We start from the raw sequence: 18,142 nt of genomic DNA, 5'->3' as shown, positions 1-18,142 counted from the left end.
CCTTACTTCCACTGTGTTGTGGCTTACTTCCACTGTGTTGTGGCTTACTTCCACTGTGTTGTGGCTTACTTCCACTGTGTTGTGGCTTACTTCCACTGTGTTGTGCCTTACTTCCACTGTGTTGTGGCTTTTCTTGTGTTGTGCCTTACTTCCACTGTGTTTTGCCTTACTTCCGTTGTGTTGTGCCTTACTTCCACTGTGTTGTGCCTTACTTCCACTGTGTTGTGGCTTACTTCCACTGTGTTGTGGCTTTTCTTGTGTTATGCCTTACTTCCGTTGTGTTTTGCCTTACTTCCACTGTTTTGTGCCTTACTTCCACTGTGTTGTGGCTTACTTCCACTGTGTTGTGGCTTACTTCCACTGTGTTGTGGCTTTTCTTGTGTTATGCCTTACTTCCGTTGTGTTTTGCCTTACTTCCGTTGTGTTGTGGCTTACTTCCACCGTGTTGTGGCTTACTTCCACCGTGTTGTGGCTTACTTACATTGCGTTGCGGCATACCTACGTTGTGTTGCGGCATAAACTACGTTGTGTTATGGTTTACTTCTGTTGTGTTGTGGCTTTTCTAGTGTTGCGGCTTCCATTCTACTTCCATTATCGGCTTTTCTCATATTTTGGCTTACTTCCATTGTGTTGTGGCTTAATTTTGTAGTGTTGTGGCTTAATTTTGTTGTGGCTTAATTCCCTTGTGATTTGGCTTTTCTAGTTTTTTGGCTTACTTCCGTTGTATTGTGGCTTCCTTCTGTTGTGTTATGCTTACTTCTGCTGTGGCTTCCTTCCGTTGTGTTGTGGCTTTTTCTAGTGTTTTGGCTTCCTTCTGTTGTGTGGTGGCTTTTCTCATGTTTTGGCTTGCTTCCGTTGTGTTGTGACTTACTTCCGCTGTGTTGAGGCTTACTTCCGCTGTGTTGAGGCATTTCTCATATTTTGGCTTACTTCCATTGTGTTGTGGCTTAATTTCGTAGTGTTGTGGCTTAATTCCCTTGTGATTTGGCTTTTCTAGTTTTTTGGCTTGCTTCCGTTGTATTGTGGCTTCCTTCTGTTATGTTATGCTTACTTCTGCTGTGTTGTGGCTTCCTTCCGTTGTGTTGTGGCTTCCTTCCGTTGTGTTGTGGCTTTTTCTAGTGTTTTGGCTTCCTTCTGTTGTGGCTTCCTTCTGTTGTGTGGTGGCTTTTCTCATGTTTTGGCTTGCTTCCGTTGTGTTGTGGCTTAGTTCCACTGTGCTGCGGCTTACTTCCGCTGTGTTGTGGCTTAGTTATGTTGTGGCTTCCGTTGTGTTGTGGCTTATTTCCGTTGTGTTTTGCGACTTCCATTGTGTCGTGGCTTTTCTCATGTATTGGCTTACTCCCATTTTGTTGTGGCTTAGTTCCGTTGTAGCTTACTTCCTCTGTGTGGTGACTTACTTCCGCTGTGTTGAGGCTTACTTCCGCTGTGTTGCGGCATTTCTCATGTTTTGGCTTACTCGCGTTGTGTTGTGGCTTACTTCCACGGTGTTGTGGCTTAGTTATGTTGTGGCTTTTCTAGTGTTTTGGCTTACTTCCGTTGCATTGCGGCTTACTATCTTTGTGTTGCGGCTTATTTCTATTGTGGCCTGCTCCCGTTGTATTGTGTCTTGCTCCTGTTGTGTTGTGGCTTTTCACTTGTGTTGTGGTTTATTTACATTGTGTTGTGGCTTTTCTCATTTGTTGTGGCTTACTTCCATTGTGCTGAATTTTATTTCCTTATTGTTATTTATTTTCTCTTGTGCTGTGATTTATTTCCATTGAGATTTCCACTTTTATTTGTTTTGCTTATTTTTTTCTGTTGTGCACCCCTGGTCCACCGTAAATTTCCATACTTACATTTGCGTTATTTCATAGTTTTGATTACTATTATTCTAAAATGTGGAAAATAGTAGTAATAAAGAATGAGTAGGTAGGTCCAAACTTTTGACAGGTAGTGTACATGTGTCTGGGCAAGATGTGTATCTATCATGGTGTCATATACATGTTAGTTCTGACTGAACATATTTAAATGCGGTCAATTTATCATGAGACTGAATGTAAAAATGCTTCACACCTGTGTGAAGAAGTATTCCCTGTATCTGTGCACCTCAAATGGCTCCGTTTGCAGTCTGGCTGTGAAGTTTGAGACAATACATGAGAGAATGCATCAGAAAAACTGCAATAGGGTTGGTGACAAATAACATGTCTGAATTGATTTATTTAAACTTCAAGCTTGTAGGTCAAAACTGACATCTATGTCAAATGGTCACCATTACTTTTCACCATTTTTAATCACCTTTTGCTTTTTTTTTTGCAGTTCACTAAAAGGAATGTTCCAAGTTCAATACAACTTAAGCTCAATCGACAGCATTTGTGGCATACTGTTGATTAACACAGAAACATTTTTCTGACATCCCTCATTTATGAACAAAAATAAAAATAAAAAAAGAAATCAGTACAAGTAAGGTGCTTAAAATGTTAGTGAATAGGGCCATTCCATAAACATCAAAATACACAAAGTATGGCCACAATATTATAACATAAATTTTAACATTATTTAAGTGTGATAAAATCACTGTTCTACATGATTTTAGTGATCAAATCGCTCACAGGCTTTACCCACATTTCATCGTCATGGCAACATAGTTGTAACATTGGATATAGCTTTGCGCAGATATGGTTAATAAGCAATTTAATCATACTAAAATCATGTTAACACATATAATGTTCATGTCTTGTGGCTATACTTTTGAAAATATGTGTACTTCAACATTTATGGACTGTCCCCACTCACTTCCATTGTAAGTGCCTTACTGTAACCACGATTTTTGCCTATTTTTTAAATAAACGAAGGATGAGTTGAAAATATTTCCAGTGCTAATCAATTTTATGCCACAAATGCTGCTGATTGAACTTAGCTTGTATTTAACCCAGAACGTTGCTTTAAATAGACCTGTGGAGTGACAAATGGATTTTTAAAAGCAAAAATATTCCATATATTCTCTCAATTAATGAGTTCATTAGACTGCTTGCAACTCTAAAACACTTAGAAAAACATCCTTTTAGAACAATGTCAGAATAGCATGTTGAAGTATTGCACATGGAGGTCAGTTTGGAGATTTGTACCTCTACTGAGCACAGCTCCGTTGTCCTGATAGTCCTGTATCTCTGCGTCCTTCCTAATCAGAAGAGCGGCCAAATCCTCCACTTGCCGCTGCAAAACTCTGCTCGCTGCCAGGAGGGGGCGCACCAGCTGCCTGCACACCTGATAAACATTCAAATTTGCACATAAAGACAGGTATTTGGTCTTTAGGTCTTTACAGTGGGCCCAATGCTAGAACTTTTCTCTGAACTAATTTTTATTTTTATTTATTTTTTTTCACTTTTCTGAGCCATTTTTATTACTACTTCAAACCAACTGGTCCCTAGATTATTTTTATTTGATGTATGATGCCAGTTCTGCTCAAGTTCCCACAAGTGTTCAAGCAGAGAATGTCAGTGTTTTGGGTATAATGTCAAGCACTTTGGATATAAGCATCTTGGATATAAGCACATAAGCTGAATGACAACTTTCTATACTTGTATACCACACATAAATGGTATTTAACATAATTACACAACAAATAGAAACTGAAAACAATCAATGTTTTAGAAAATAATACCAGTGTTGAAGGAATATTCCATGTTCAATACGAGTTAAGCTTAGTTGTCAGCATTTGTGGCATAATACTGATAACCACAGAAATGTATTGAAATGTTTTTTTGCTAAAAAAAAAAAAAAAAAAAGATTACAGTGAGGCACTTACAATGGAAGAGAATGGGGTAAATTTTTCAAGGGTTTCAAAAGCAGAAATCTGAAGCTTATAAAAACACTTACATTAATATTTCTGAATTCACTTGTATAATATTTGACCTGTAATGTTGAAACAATTTATGGTCATTTTAGAATTTGGATTTATGGAGTTGCGACAACATGGCAACAAAGTTGTAAAATTGGATAACATCTCACCTTTAAACAGAAAAGGTTAGTAAGTGATTTTATCACACTAAAATTGTTAACATACATATTAACATCTTGTGACTATACGTTTGAAACAGTGAGTATTTTAATGGTTACGAATTGGCCCCATTCACTTCCATTTTTGGTGCCTCACCAGAACCCAGATTTTGTATTTTTTAAAGAAAAGGATGGTTGAGTCTAAATAAATGTTTTGTGGTACTCAACATTGTCACAAATTTTGTCGACTGAGCTGAACTAAATATTTCTAGCAAGTCAGTCCAATGTATAGCTATGTATAGTTCATGCGCAAGCTTCTTCACAAGTTGATTGACAAGTAATGTCTGTATCTAAAAGGTGATTGGATCTTTCAAATGTAAGGCAGGACTTCCTTCCTACATCAACTGACCATTGGCTGCCATATGGCATTTCAATTTCTCCCATTTATTTTAATAGAAGTGGCCTGTCTCTGCTACATAATCTCTGGCTTAACTTGTATTGAACCTGGAATATTCCTTTAAATGTATTGAATCCTATAGGAACCACACATATGCATTTTTGGGGTAGTGATGCAAATTCTCTTACAATTTAAAAAACATTCAAGTAAATGTTTAAAAAGTCACTTTATATGTTAGAAGAGACCATATTTGAGGGATACCTGGAGATTAAGTGCATTCTAGGGTTAAGGATGTCCAAATGCTTTTTGGGACCAGTGTTAATCATAGATATAAGCATTGATAATGTTACAAAATAAAACAAAGGTTCATACCATGGCTACAGGTGTTGGAGTGCAGCGGAACTCCCAGTAGAAGGGCAAACCGGCCAGCTCACTTTTAAGTCTGATTGTTAAATTGTCACCGTGACGTTCAAGGGACATGTGTGCAGCAGATGTCTGTTCATCATCTTGACTGGAGTAGCAAGGCCGTGCTACTGAGCACAGATGAGTGAAAAAAGCCTGTGTGGGAGCCCTGAGACGCTTATTCAGATCCTTTTAAAAGAGAAAGAGAGAATATGTGATTATATGGTTGGTTGCATTTTATTGTTAGCAATGTATTGTACTGAATTAAAGGCACTGTGCACTTCTATTGGATAATCATGGATGCCAGCAGTGTGTGCTGTTGTGTATTCTTGCCTGTGCTCGACTCTGGATGTCCTCCGCATTCATCTCCTCTTCCCACACACTGCTCAGATCACTTAGCAGAACCCAATACTGTGTGTCACCGAACCAGGCTTTGGCCAGCAAATCAAAACCACCGATACTAACTGGTACCCATGGCAGGGCTGACAGGACTGCTTCCATTTCCACACTGCACACGTCACTCAATCTATTTAATATAAATAACAAGTATAAACATTTGACTGAGAACAAGAAAGCTACAGAACTGGCCTCAATATTTACTAATATTAACTATGAGTACTTGCATAGTAAACACCAGTATTTTTTATAATTGTAACATATTTGAAGACTAAACACATTTATAAACATGCTGTAATTAAAAACAAAAATGGTAGATTCTACCTAAACATTTCTACAAAATTCCCATTGTTATTATAACAATTAGCGTTACTATAGTAAAACCATGGTAAATTAGTGTGAGAAAAGCATTTCAAATGATGAGTTGTAGATATGAACTCACTGCATTCATGTCAGAAGAATTTGGTGAGTAGTTTATCAAACAGACACATTTGCAGCAGTAAAAGTGCGTTTTTGAATGGGATTGTTTCCCATATCATCACACTTAATAGCTGGATTTGCTTTATTGTAGTGTCATAATGCCTTACTATATTCATAAAGTGAGTGTGAGTAAAATATATTGTCCAAAGAGACATTTCGCAGATAAACAAACAAACGGATGATAAGGATGAAGAATCGACGTACCAATAGGGGGACCGTTCCGACTGACACGCAATCCCCCTCAAAACACAGCAGTATTCAAACGTTCCGGGAGAAAGGAGTTCCTTACCAGAGCCACTGTTTTGTAAAAAAAACAAAAAAAAACTTAAACTTATGTTGTATCTCTTAAAATATACCACATGTACTGAAATAAAGATTTAATCAGGGTCGTCTTACCAAGTGGATTTCTGTGGCCTTGACTAATATACGATATTGATATTTTCCACATTTTCCGGGTGTTAAAATGAAATAAATGTGCCAACACAACCAGTTAGCTTGCATTTTATATAATAGTATAATGTTTTTTTTATAATACATTTCTCAGCAACACTTTACAATAAGGTTGTATTCCCTACATACATTAGTTGACACGAGCTATCATAGCAATTGTTATTATTATTCTTGATTCATTTTGATTTAAACATATAGCAATCTGTTTTCAAAATTAAAAGTCATACACTTTAACAATAGTAAATACACCATGGACAATACTATTGCATTCGATACATTTAATGTTGTTAATAATAATAATAGTATTTTTACTTGCCCTAGCAGTATTTTAATAACATCAATTGAAATAGGAATTGACCTCAGCTTATTAGTTTAATCAAAACTGTAAACATGCTTATGAAATATGTTTTATTATTAAATTCACATATCTTATAGTATGTGCACAGGATATACAATTAAGAGCTTCCAAATGTTACTGTAATGTAAAGATGTAATGGGCTGACAATGATATTATACGACTACACATTATTCCCATTAGTAGTAACCATTAACAACTATTTTATCCTGTTAATACCAATTAGTTTTCATAACAGCCTCCCCTTATCTTTAATATTAAAATATAAAAGTTAAAATCCACACATACAATAATTGTGTTATTAACCAACTCTACAGATATAGACTGTGTGATTGTGAATAAGTTTAGTCACAACATTGTTCTGTGTCCTAGACTGTGATCCTAACATTCATCAAACAAAACAAAATTATTAAGACAAGCTGGCAAGGTCAAGACATCTTACACCAAACAAAACAACTCACACTCCAGAAGTGAAAATGATAATAAAAATAACCTAAATATTTTGACAGCAATTTATTATTTGCCATTAAAACAAGAGAATGGCTTGTTGTGTGTCACACAGGTTATCTGAAACGTTAATCTTAAAATAAAACACTTAGTTTGAGGACAGCATTAAGAGCAAGTGGCTAATACAGAGATCAGCTGAAGAATAGTTGAGGGAACAGCATTTAAACCATCAGTACAGATCCCCTGCCAGGCATTTCACAGAACTTCAGACATTCTGAGCATCATTTCAGGATAGTGTCTCCTTAAGTTTTATTTTTGTTACTACAGCCGCAGTAACATCGTCTTCTCATAAAACACTAAAACATGTTGGAATAATGGGTGGCCAAATGCTGGGTTACATGGTAAAATGTCTTGTGTAGTCATATTCTATTGTAGGAATGACAGCTTGCACAAATTTCAAGAAAATCAAAAGATACCTGAAGATATCAAAGTTAAGGAAAATGTAAAAAAGCGAAGTGCCATTGCAATAAGAGCATTGAACATAATTCTACAAGATTAATAAATCATAGTAAAGATAAGAATAAGTAGGTGTGTCCAAACTTTTGATGGGTAGAGTATGCATTTATACATGTTACATTATAAAGGATACATATGGACCCCAAGTTCTCCTCCTCCTTCCGCCACGGTCTCGATAATCTTTTTCATCACTTCTGCATGTCTGAAAAATAAAGCAAAGGGAGACACTTATGGTTTTCAACTTATTTTTTGTTACATGAATGTTAAAACTTCAAACATTAAAACTGACTTGGAAACTTTTTATAATGCCTTTTAACTGTTTATTAAAAATAAATGCATGTACAGTTTTATACTTCCAATAATATATGATGAAAATCTATTATAAAAATAGGAAGGATCACTTGATTAAAACTATGTTTATTTCACTCTCTGTGTAGATTATAAAACCATTTAGAAATGTATTCTCAAAAATTGCAACTATCCAACAGTTGTGTCGCCATTACCACTACACCAAACAATTTTGCCGAATAACTTTCTTTTTCTTATTCAAAAGTTGACAAAAGTGTATGATACAAGTGATAAAGAAAATTCAAGATAAATTTAACTTGAGAGCAGATTCTTTTTTTTATTTGCCATATTTTCCAATCAAGCTGTAATTGTTAAATTATGCAAAAAGTGTGAAAATATTATTTTCTTGTGCATTTGGGATAAATAATATGTTAGTTATGAATTTAGCCTTAGCAGGACAAAGGAGACGGTAATTTTAATTTTATTTACAACAGAATTCTATTAAACAAAGAAATTGAGATGTGCTAGGAATCTTAAAAAAAGAATTACATAAATTGCCTGTTGTGCATGCACATACACTGTTGGACATTGTTGGTTAAAAAAACAAACAAACAAAAAAAAGCTTAAATGTTTAACAAGACTTTAATTTCAAAATCCACAATTCTAAAAGTGCCACAAGTTGAAGGAACATGTATCTTATGTAGTTACGGCATTTGACAAAGAGCCATTTAGGAAAGGTATGAAAATGGAAGAATTACATGCTCAGTGTTGACTTGCACATATGATGTTTGTATTTACCTGCATGGGTGCACGGAGCACATAGCGGGTGGTGGAAGGTGAGGGTGGTTTTCAATAGTGACTGTTTTCTTTACGTGATCCTGGCTTATGTCTTCGTACATCTGATCAACTGTCAGAGGCTGCCTGTCCTGAAAAACAGCAAACCACAAAGATTTTAAAACTGAGCTTTACTTAAGGACCACAACACATAATCATTCCACTCCCTCATTTCCCTATGACATCAATCAGTATATAGCGAACATTCATTTGGGGAATATTAAGGGCCTCAATTCACTAAACACTGGGACACGGAAGACTCCGTTAACTGCACTACAATTATGTGGTTGCGCATGAAAACGAAGCTTGTATTTATCAACAACATCACTGTACAACATGGCATGACTGACATCTTTCTGCTTTGTTTTGCTTATTTTGAGTCTTCATTGTAGCTGTTAAAAATGCAGGGATATTATGAAAATCAATGCTCACTGGTTTGTACGGTACATTCTGGGAATTTCTAGGAAGCAAACTTTGCAGTGCACTGGAACTATTTTTACAATGGGACAGCCGTTGAAATGGCACTGTACCTACTACTGAACTAGGGAGTGGATCAAGACACCCATAGTGCTTACCAAAAACATGTATTGTGTTCAGCATTTATAAATGGAGGAATAATAATCAAGTTTTGCCATTAGGTCATAGCTTAAAAGAATAGTTCATGTTTAGAAGAATATCTCAGCTCTGTAGGTCCATACAATGCAAGTGAATCAAAAACTTAAATCTCCAAAAAGCACATAAAGCCAGCATAAAAGTAAACCATATTACTCCAGTGGTTTAATCCATGTTTTTTGAAGCAAGCCAATCAGTTTAGGGTGAGAACAGACTAAAATATAACTCATTTTTCACAATAAATCTTGACATCTACAGTCTCCTTGGCGTTCATGATTTCAAACTTGATTACAGTTCCTAGCGCCATCTAGCGTTCTGCGCATACATCAAGCACAAGGAAGTGTTATCAAGCTTGAAATCATGACTGTGCCAAGAGACTGCAATAGCAAGATGTACTGTAAGTATAGTTAGTGACAAATTATTTTCATTTTGGTCTGATCTCACCCAAAAACGACTATCACTTCAGAAGGTATGGATTAAACCAATGGTATTATTGATTACTTTTATGCTGCCTTTTTGTGTTTTTGGTCCTTCAAAGTTTTGGTTCACTTGCATTGTAAGGACCAACAGAGCTGAGATATTCTTCTAAAAATCTTTGTGTTCAGCAAAAGAAAGAAAGTCACACATCTGGGATGGCATGAGTGCGAGTAAATGATGAAAACATTTTCATTTTGGGGTGAACTATCCCTTTAAAAGCACATTCGTTTGTTCAACAACCAAATACTGAATATTAAGCACTGAGTCACCTCATCATATCCAAATAGCCATAGTCTTGGTGTCTGGTAATATTTGTCATATGTGATGTACAGATCATAAGTTCTTGTCTGTAGGATGGCATCTTCGCCACCAGCCTCTCCCTTGTTTTTACTTAAATCAACCATTTTACTTGTGTCAAGAGTGGCCTAAAGAGAGAGAACATGAATTTACAATTTGCTAAATAAATTCCCATTATAGAAAAGATTGTGCAGTCATTTCTAAGAAGAATGTCTTACATCATCCGTCTCCAAAAGTCCACTCTCTTCATATTCTGAAATTGAAATACCAGTTATATAATAATAATAATATTCCTTTTAAAGTGTGTACATTAAAATCAAACAATAAATAACCCATCCATTTCTACCTTCCATGTCTGCTGCCTCTCCTTCTTCCTCATCGTCATCATCATTTCCACATGCACCTGTCTGCACATTCCTGTTCAAATTGTTCTTCACATGCAAACAAACCAATGTAAATATTTGATCAACAAATTAAATCAAACCAACAACAACAAAAAAAGTATTTTTATTGTTTAACCTCTTCAACTCTGAAGTATTTTTGGGCTACCACCAGCAGTTGTTTGCTCTCAAATTGAAAAGCTCACCATTCACACATACTGTCGACTTGCCAAAAATTGGTCAAATATTTTTCAGAACCCCCACCCCCTCCAATAATAAAAGACTCTGTGTGTTTACAATCTTATAATGAATAATAATAAAAAAAAAGAATTTTATATTTTATTTTTTGTTGCCCTAACTCTGTAAGCATGTAATTCTGGTTCTGTTCACTCAATCTCTTATTGTATTCCACTAGATGGCAGCAAGTACTAGAACAAATTAGTTCATCAATCACCTTCCATCACAAAATGCTGTTCTGTATTGTGGGTGGTGCTATAATGCATTTTAGCCCCCACAGATATGCTAGTCCATAGACATTGTCTAATTTTCAGTTCATGCCCCACCCCCATTTTTTCATCAAATATCTTGGCCTCTGAGTGGGCTATAAGCTCAATCTAGGTGTCATTAGAAAGCAGAGATCCTCTCTTTTATATTGATATTTAACATGTTATCAACAATAGTAGATAACATTATTCCGATGATTTGTTTGCGTGCTTTTCCTGCAGGACCGCATATTTTGTTCTGGACATCTAAGATATAACATTGGATTATTCAAACAAACAAGCTCACAGACAAGTGAACAATGGCTTATTTTTTAGAGAACTGTCTAAGGTAAAAGCAGATAAACAATTTTTAACTATTTGGGGCTTACAGCAGCAGTGATTGCGCATAAAAGAGACGTTTGTATTTGATGTCTTACAGAAATCATATTTCACTTTGTGATTCTTTTGAAAATCTTTTAAACTGTGGTTATTTTGTGGTCAACAAAATAAACTGAGAATTAGAGCTTTCATTTGATTTATGATTTGTCTATTTACGTGCTAGTTTAAATACTTATATTTACATAATTATTACTTTCAATCAATACCACATATGCTTGACTTACACCGATCAGCCACAACATTAAAACCACCTGCCTAATATCGTGTAGGTGCCCCTCGTGCCACCTCAACAGCGCCAACCCGCATCTCAGAAAAGCATTCTGAGAGGATATTCTTCTCCCCACAATTGTACAGAGCGGTTATTTGAGTTACCGTAGACATTGTCAGTTTGAACTAGTCTGGCCATTCTCTTTTGACCTCTCTCATCAACAAGGCATTTCCATCCGCAGAACTGCCGCTCACTAGATGTTTTTTTGTTTTTGGCACCAATCGGAGTAAATTCTAGAAACTGTTGTGTGAAAATCCCAGGAGATCAGCAATTACAGAAATACTCAAACCAGCCCATTTGGCACCAACAGTCATCCATGTGATTATCTAATCAGCCAATCTTAGTGATTTGTAGTGTAGCATGATTGTCGGTCAATCATCAAAAACGCCTTGTTGATGAGAGGTCAACTGAGAATGGTCATACTGGGTTGAACTGACAAAGTCTATGGTAACTCAGATAACTGCTCTGTACAGTTTTGGTGAAAAGAATGTCCTGTGGGTTGGTGCTGTTTTGGCGGCTACACAATATTAGGCAGGTGGTTTTAATGTTGTGGCTGATCGGTGTAAGTATACAGGGACTTGAGCATTTTAAGCTTAAACTTTTATCTCGATATAGCGCCGCCTTTTGGATCCGCCGGCGGGTCCTAGAGTTGAAGAGGTTAAGTAGCTAACAAAGCGCTAGTTCTGCATTACCTTATTATCCAATGCAATTTCCCGAACTGCTTCCGTCACCCCTGTCACGCCTGGCAATGCAAAAAAAATGTAAAAAAAATCAAGATGTCAACACAAAAGTTTGAACTGTTTGTAGATTAAACTAACACTTAAAATACACATGCCCACTCCCCAAAACCCTGCCCTCCAAAGACATGCCAGCCAACTTGTCAGCAATACCAAATGCGCAAAAATATTCACAGGCAGAGTGTGTTTCTGATTGGCTATAAAATGTGTGGGGCACTCCTATGTTTTTGTTATTTACACAGTCTAGGGCTGCCGGGAGACCAATTTCAATTATTAATGTCAGGTAGTAGTGACGTTTAAGGCATTGTATAACCAAAAAGACACAACACATCGCTTTGCAATACTTGTTACTTTGCGAAACTAATTGTTCAGTTTTTGTTTCATACCTGCGTTATGGTAGGTATCGACCCAGCCTCCGTCTCCATCATCCTCTTCTATAATGGCCTCCAGCTCATCAGAGTACTCCATCTGTTTACATCGCTTGTAACATGGAACTAAAGAGCCATATTTTCAACATCAGGTTTACAAAACAAAACATTATGTATCTGATTTGTAAACTGGGGATGTACATTTTCTGAAACTGAGTAAGGTTTTCACTTCCTTTACCATTTCGGGTTAATAGAAACTGTTTGTCTTTAGGCAGATAAGGCTTCACCTTTGCCTCTTCTCCAGATGCCCTATAAGTACAGAAAACATCTTGTAAATGCTGTAAAAGCCAAACACTTTAAAATAGAGAGTATGTGCTTGGGAAAAATGACAGTAAGCAATTTGTTTCTCATTATCTTAACAGCATTTCAATCAAAAGGCTTATGCTTAAAGAAATATCACATGTGGGGTGTGCTACCCCACATGTGTATGACTTACTTTCTTCTGCAGAACACAAATGGAGATTTTTTAGAAAACTATCTCAGCTCTGTAGAGCATTCCACACAATGCAAGTGAATGGTAAACAAAAAGCTCCAAAAAGCACATAAACACAACATAAAAGTAATCCATATGACTCCAGTGATTTAATCCATGTCTTCAGAAGCAATTTAATCAGTTTTAGGTGAGAACAGACCAAAATGTAACTCCACTGTACAGCTTGCATTACAGTCTCTAGGCCTGATCACGATTTCAAGCTTGATTACATTTCCTTGTGTTTGGCACATACGCAGAGTGCTAGATGTGTAATCAAGCTTGAAATATGATCAATCCTAGAGTGTGCAATGACAAGATGTACTGAAAGCATAGTTACATTTTAGTCTGTCCTCACCCAAAATCAACTGAATCACTTCTGAAGACATGGATTAAACCACTGGAGTTTTATGTGATACTTTTTTGCAGCCTTTATACACATTTTGAGGACCCTTTTCACTTGCATTCTAAGGACCTACAGAGTTGAGATATTCTTCTAAAAAACTGTTTTTGTGTTCTGCAGAAGACAGAAAGTCATACACACCCGTGATGGAATGAGGGGTGTACATAAGCAATTTTTTCTTTTTGAGTGAACTATTCCTTTAAATGCTAGTTTCATAGACAAATACTAGTTGTGCCTATGAATGCATTTCTTCACAAAACTTACAATTAACTAACTTATGTAATTTAAGAAATGGATGAGCTGAATTTAAATAGTGGATAGTGGACTGGATAACTTCTCATACCTTCATTTTTGTTATTTCATAGTTTAGATGACTTTATTATCCTTAAACCAGTAATAATAAAACATTTACAAACTTTTGACTGTATATATAAGTTCAGTACAACTGAATATAGGTGTGTGTGTATCCACAAGTTCTTGCCATTTCCACGTGGGGCAGTGATGAACCAGGTGATCTCCTGCAGCCACAAACTGGACAGGAAAAAAAAAGTTACTCTTAGACAATGTGTAAATTTTAATCAGTCAAGTATTGCACACTTTAACAAAACCACACACACTCACCTCCTCTGGAGTTATAACCCCAGTTTCCTTAAATCTGGATTCCTAGAAAAGGGAGATAGAAAGCAAAATCTACAGCATGAAGACTGATTGGATGAGTTTATATATATATATATATATATATATATATATATATATATATATATATATATATATATATTAGGGCTGCACGATATTGGAAAAAACTGACATTGCGATATTTAGTTTTTCTGCAATATATATATATTGCGATATGAAAAAATACAGGATGACTTCTTCGCTAGATGACTTGAATAGCGCTATTTGAGAAGAAATAATTATTCTAGAATGATTGGGGTGATTTTGTAGGGAACTGCATCTTCATGGAAAATTTTAATTAAAAAAATAAACTGAATATTTGACTTATTTTGGGTAGTTTATTTTATTTTAATAATTAATACACTGTTTAATTCACCATGGTTCCATTGTATTCATGTAATACTCTAGGGTGAATTGATAAAGTCAATGATCTAACATGTTATGATATCAATAATGCATGTTGCTTACCCTAAAATAAAGGGGCTCATTTGTGAATGAAGTGTCTAGAAGGGATCCAGCAGATTACAGGAGGCTTTATCTCTGTACTCCAACCAGGTTAAAAGAGCATTACACTAAGGAAGTTTCATTATCCCAATAGGGCATTCATGTGAATGACAAAATAAGTAATTTAACATTTTATTAAATTACAAATTAGATTTCAAACCTCTTTTTTTTTTTAAAAGAAATGTAAACAATAAATATCTTTTAATTTAGACCTTTTGGGGGAAAAAAGTGTAGCTATACACAAAATATTTCTAAAAGAAATAACTTAAAAAATAGTTGCGTGATTGTATTACATACCGCTTGTCAAGCGACCGCATCATGTTTTTAAAAACCTCTGGTAAACGTGTTAATTGGTACCGTGTCTTTCGCAAGGTGAAATGTTACTGAATCTGTGATTTTTCTCTGCCGTTTGGAAACTTTTTGTATGGTGTAACACTGGCAAAGGCATCTGAATAGTTTTTTGCTTTGGATGACATTTCGATCTGGCTTTGCACTCGACATACAAAGATTTGTGGTGCTGACTTAAATGATCAAACAAATTGGTCGTGTTTCCTCGTGTTGTGGCAACAATTGCAAGACACTCTCGACAAAGTACCTGTTTTTGGTCAACATCATCCTGTCTGTAGACAAAATATTTCCATATAACTGACAATGCATTTAATTTTGCAACCAAATCCTCCGTTTCTTTTTGCCTGTTCCTCGCTCATCATTTCATCACGCGCAAGCAGAGCTTGTACGTCAACAATGTGCAGCAATGAATGTTTAAAAAAAAAAATAAACTCTGTGTATCTATGAACCCATAAATCGGAGTCAATTACGTAATATCAGACAGATAAAATGCTACTTTTCCTATTGGAAAAAAAATATTGTAGACTAGACGTTTATCTTACTACATCGCACGTTCTACGATGTGACTATTGCGGATGCGCACATCGCGATGTCGATGCTGAAACGATATATTGTGCAGCCCTAATATATATATATATATATATATATATATATATATATATATATATATATATACATAGATACATGCATACATACATACACACACACACACACACACACACACACACAGTATCTCACAAAAGTGTGTACACCCCTCACATTTTTGTAAATATTTGATTATATCTTTTCATGTGACAACACTGAAGAAATGACACTTTGCTACAATGTAAAGTAGCAAGTGTACAGCTTGTATAACAGTGTAAATTTGCTGTCCAGAGGTTGAAGGGTTGGGGGGTCAGCCTGTCAGTGCTCAGACCATACGCCGCACACTGCATCAAATTGGTCTGCATGGCTGTCGTCCCAGAAGGTAGCCTCTTCTAAAGATGATGCACAAGAAACCCTAGCATCTCTGGGGCATCCTAAAATGGAAGGTGGAGGAGCACAATGTCTCTAACATCCACCAGCTCTGTGATGTCGTCATGGAGAAGTGGAAGAGGACTCCAGTGACAACCTGTGAAGCTCTGGTGAACTCCATGCCCAAGAGGGTTAAAGCAGTGCTGGAAAATAATGGTGGCCACACAAAATATTGACACTTTGGGACCAATTTGGACATTTTCATTAGGGGTGTAAAACAAATTTACACTGTTATACAAGCTGTAAGTGTAATTTCTTCAGTGTTGTCACATGAAAAGATATAATCAAATATTTACATAAATGTGAGGGGTATACTCACTTATATATAGAAATGTCCAAGACATTTTTTAATAATTTCTACAACCACACATGGAAATTGACATTTTATAATCTGATATTTCCAGGTTTTCCATGACTGTGGGAACCCTAATTAGTTCTGTAAACTTTTAAACTTGTCAAATACATTCCAGCTGTATTTTTCACAACCTCGTGTGAATCAACACAACCTAATCACACTGCTCTAGCGGACCAAGACATCATTTGTTTATCATAGGTGCCATTTTCTGACATATGGCCATCAAATGACTCGTGCCTCATCACCCTATGAAGAATGTGTATTCAGTTTTGTAAATTAATCAATGCTAATATTCTAAGCAATTATATACTTGTTTATTTTTCCTATTTTGTCGTCTACTGAACTTTGGCCCATCTGACAGGTTGTCTGTTTTACAATATATATTTACTGAAGTATAATACTGCCTCATTAATTCGTGTTTACATGTTCATAGTAAGATTGTACACACTTGTTAAAGCTCATGTTTAGTGCTGCAAAGACACACCGACTGTAAATCATGCTAACACTTCACGTCTTACCTTCAAAACAGGCGTTAAAAACTCTGCCACCCCCAGAGCAGTGCCTTTCACCGAGTTTATTACGTTCTGCATGCTGGAAGACGCCTCTCCAACATAGATTAATTTGCTTTGTGACTCAAATGTATCCGACTTTGCAAAAATACAACACAAAAACGTAGTCTGTTCAAAGATTCTTTCAGTATCGAGCAACACCACATGACCTAAATCATCTGACTGTCACTTCCGTGTCTCAATTCTCGCGATATTTCAGAACGCGACCCATTCTGTTTTCAATCTTTTGTTGCCATGTTAATACAAATAAGGTTTGATTTTGAGAAGAAACAAAACAAAAGGAAGTCTCAGGGGCATTTGCTTGTTTTTTTTACACAGTTTTGCCAACATGAGGTACAGAAGCCCTGTTCCGCAAGATGAAAAAAAAATAATAATAATTATAATTTTGTCAGTTCCTTCTTGAGCCTAAGTCTTACTTTTTTTTCTCTTTTCAAATTTTATTTTTTTCTCTCTCTTCCAAATTTTCTTTTTCTCTCTTCAAATAATTTTGTTTCTCTCTTCAAAAAAGTACCAGAATGCGGTACCAACCTTGGCCACTAGGTGCTACTATCAGTAAACATGTAATCTTATGCTTTTAATGCTTTCTCTGTTGCTATATAATTAAAACCACAAAATGTAAGGGATGTGTGCGCTCTTTCATGATCATCCATTCATTGGTGAAAAAGTAAGGAATAATTTTATTATCATTATTACATACTGAGATCATACTAAACAGTGGTATTTTGTTTTAAACAACATTACCCCTCACCAATTTGTTTGGGATGAGCATTTTACATTGGCGTAACTATCTAGCTCATGTTTAGACAGACCAACAATATTTGGATATGTTATATTAAAATATATGAAAGTCTGCACATGACACATAGCCTCAGAGAAAGCATTAAAAGCATAAGATTACATATTTATTGATAGTGGCACCTGGTGGCCAAGGTTGGTACCGCATTCCTTTTTTTGAAGAGAGAAAAACTATTTTTTTGAAGAGAAAAACATTTTTTTCAGAGAGAAAAATTAAATTTCGAAGAGAGAAAAAATGTAAGTCTTTTTTTTCTCTCTCACCATGCTGTTCAGGGCTTCCGTAATGATGCAATGAAGTGAATCCCATTTAATCGTGTTTTATGACCACTTCATCTTGTGAATAAAGAATACCTTTTGATAATAAATTAAGAAATGTACTGCAAAAATGAT

At 35.8% G+C, this 18,142-nt stretch overlaps 2 protein-coding genes across 4 annotated transcripts in view; both read right to left on the bottom strand.

Moving 5' to 3' along the window:
* The window catches only part of LOC127646264 (non-homologous end-joining factor 1-like), a 38,972-nt gene extending 33,097 nt beyond the window's left edge, over positions 1-5,875 (bottom strand). For 2 of the 3 annotated variants that reach the window (XM_052129766.1, XM_052129767.1), the window contains exons 1-5: positions 5,613-5,831; positions 5,108-5,300; positions 4,745-4,963; positions 3,105-3,243; positions 2,053-2,111 (exon numbers count right to left, since the gene is read on the bottom strand). In XM_052129766.1, coding sequence (XP_051985726.1) covers positions 2,053-2,111; positions 3,105-3,243; positions 4,745-4,963; positions 5,108-5,300; positions 5,613-5,617 — 615 coding nt within the window. In that variant the 5' untranslated portion in view covers positions 5,618-5,831. Of the gene's footprint in view, positions 1-2,052; positions 2,112-3,104; positions 3,244-4,744; positions 4,964-5,107; positions 5,301-5,612; positions 5,832-5,854 lie in introns of those variants that run through there. The other variant, XM_052129768.1, reaches the window with a different exon arrangement.
* Positions 5,876-6,437: 562 nt separating this feature from the next.
* atg3 (autophagy related 3) lies at positions 6,438-17,124 on the bottom strand. The gene is made up of 12 exons (XM_052129769.1): positions 16,907-17,124; positions 14,114-14,155; positions 13,974-14,023; positions 12,799-12,869; positions 12,579-12,686; positions 12,148-12,197; positions 10,273-10,357; positions 10,145-10,179; positions 9,899-10,054; positions 8,505-8,632; positions 7,552-7,620; positions 6,438-7,378 (listed from the first exon to the last, which is right to left on the bottom strand). Exons 1-12 carry the CDS (start codon positions 16,976-16,978, stop codon positions 7,297-7,299), a joined length of 948 nt encoding a protein of 315 aa, XP_051985729.1. The 5' UTR covers positions 16,979-17,124; the 3' UTR covers positions 6,438-7,296.
* Positions 17,125-18,142: the final 1,018 nt, after the last annotated feature.

The sequence above is a fragment of the Xyrauchen texanus genome, chromosome 7, assembly GCF_025860055.1.
Source record: "Xyrauchen texanus isolate HMW12.3.18 chromosome 7, RBS_HiC_50CHRs, whole genome shotgun sequence".
NCBI lineage: Eukaryota > Metazoa > Chordata > Actinopteri > Cypriniformes > Catostomidae > Xyrauchen > Xyrauchen texanus.
Note: the sequence above shows the minus strand (reverse complement) of the source record. Positions and strands in the feature narration are given on the sequence as shown.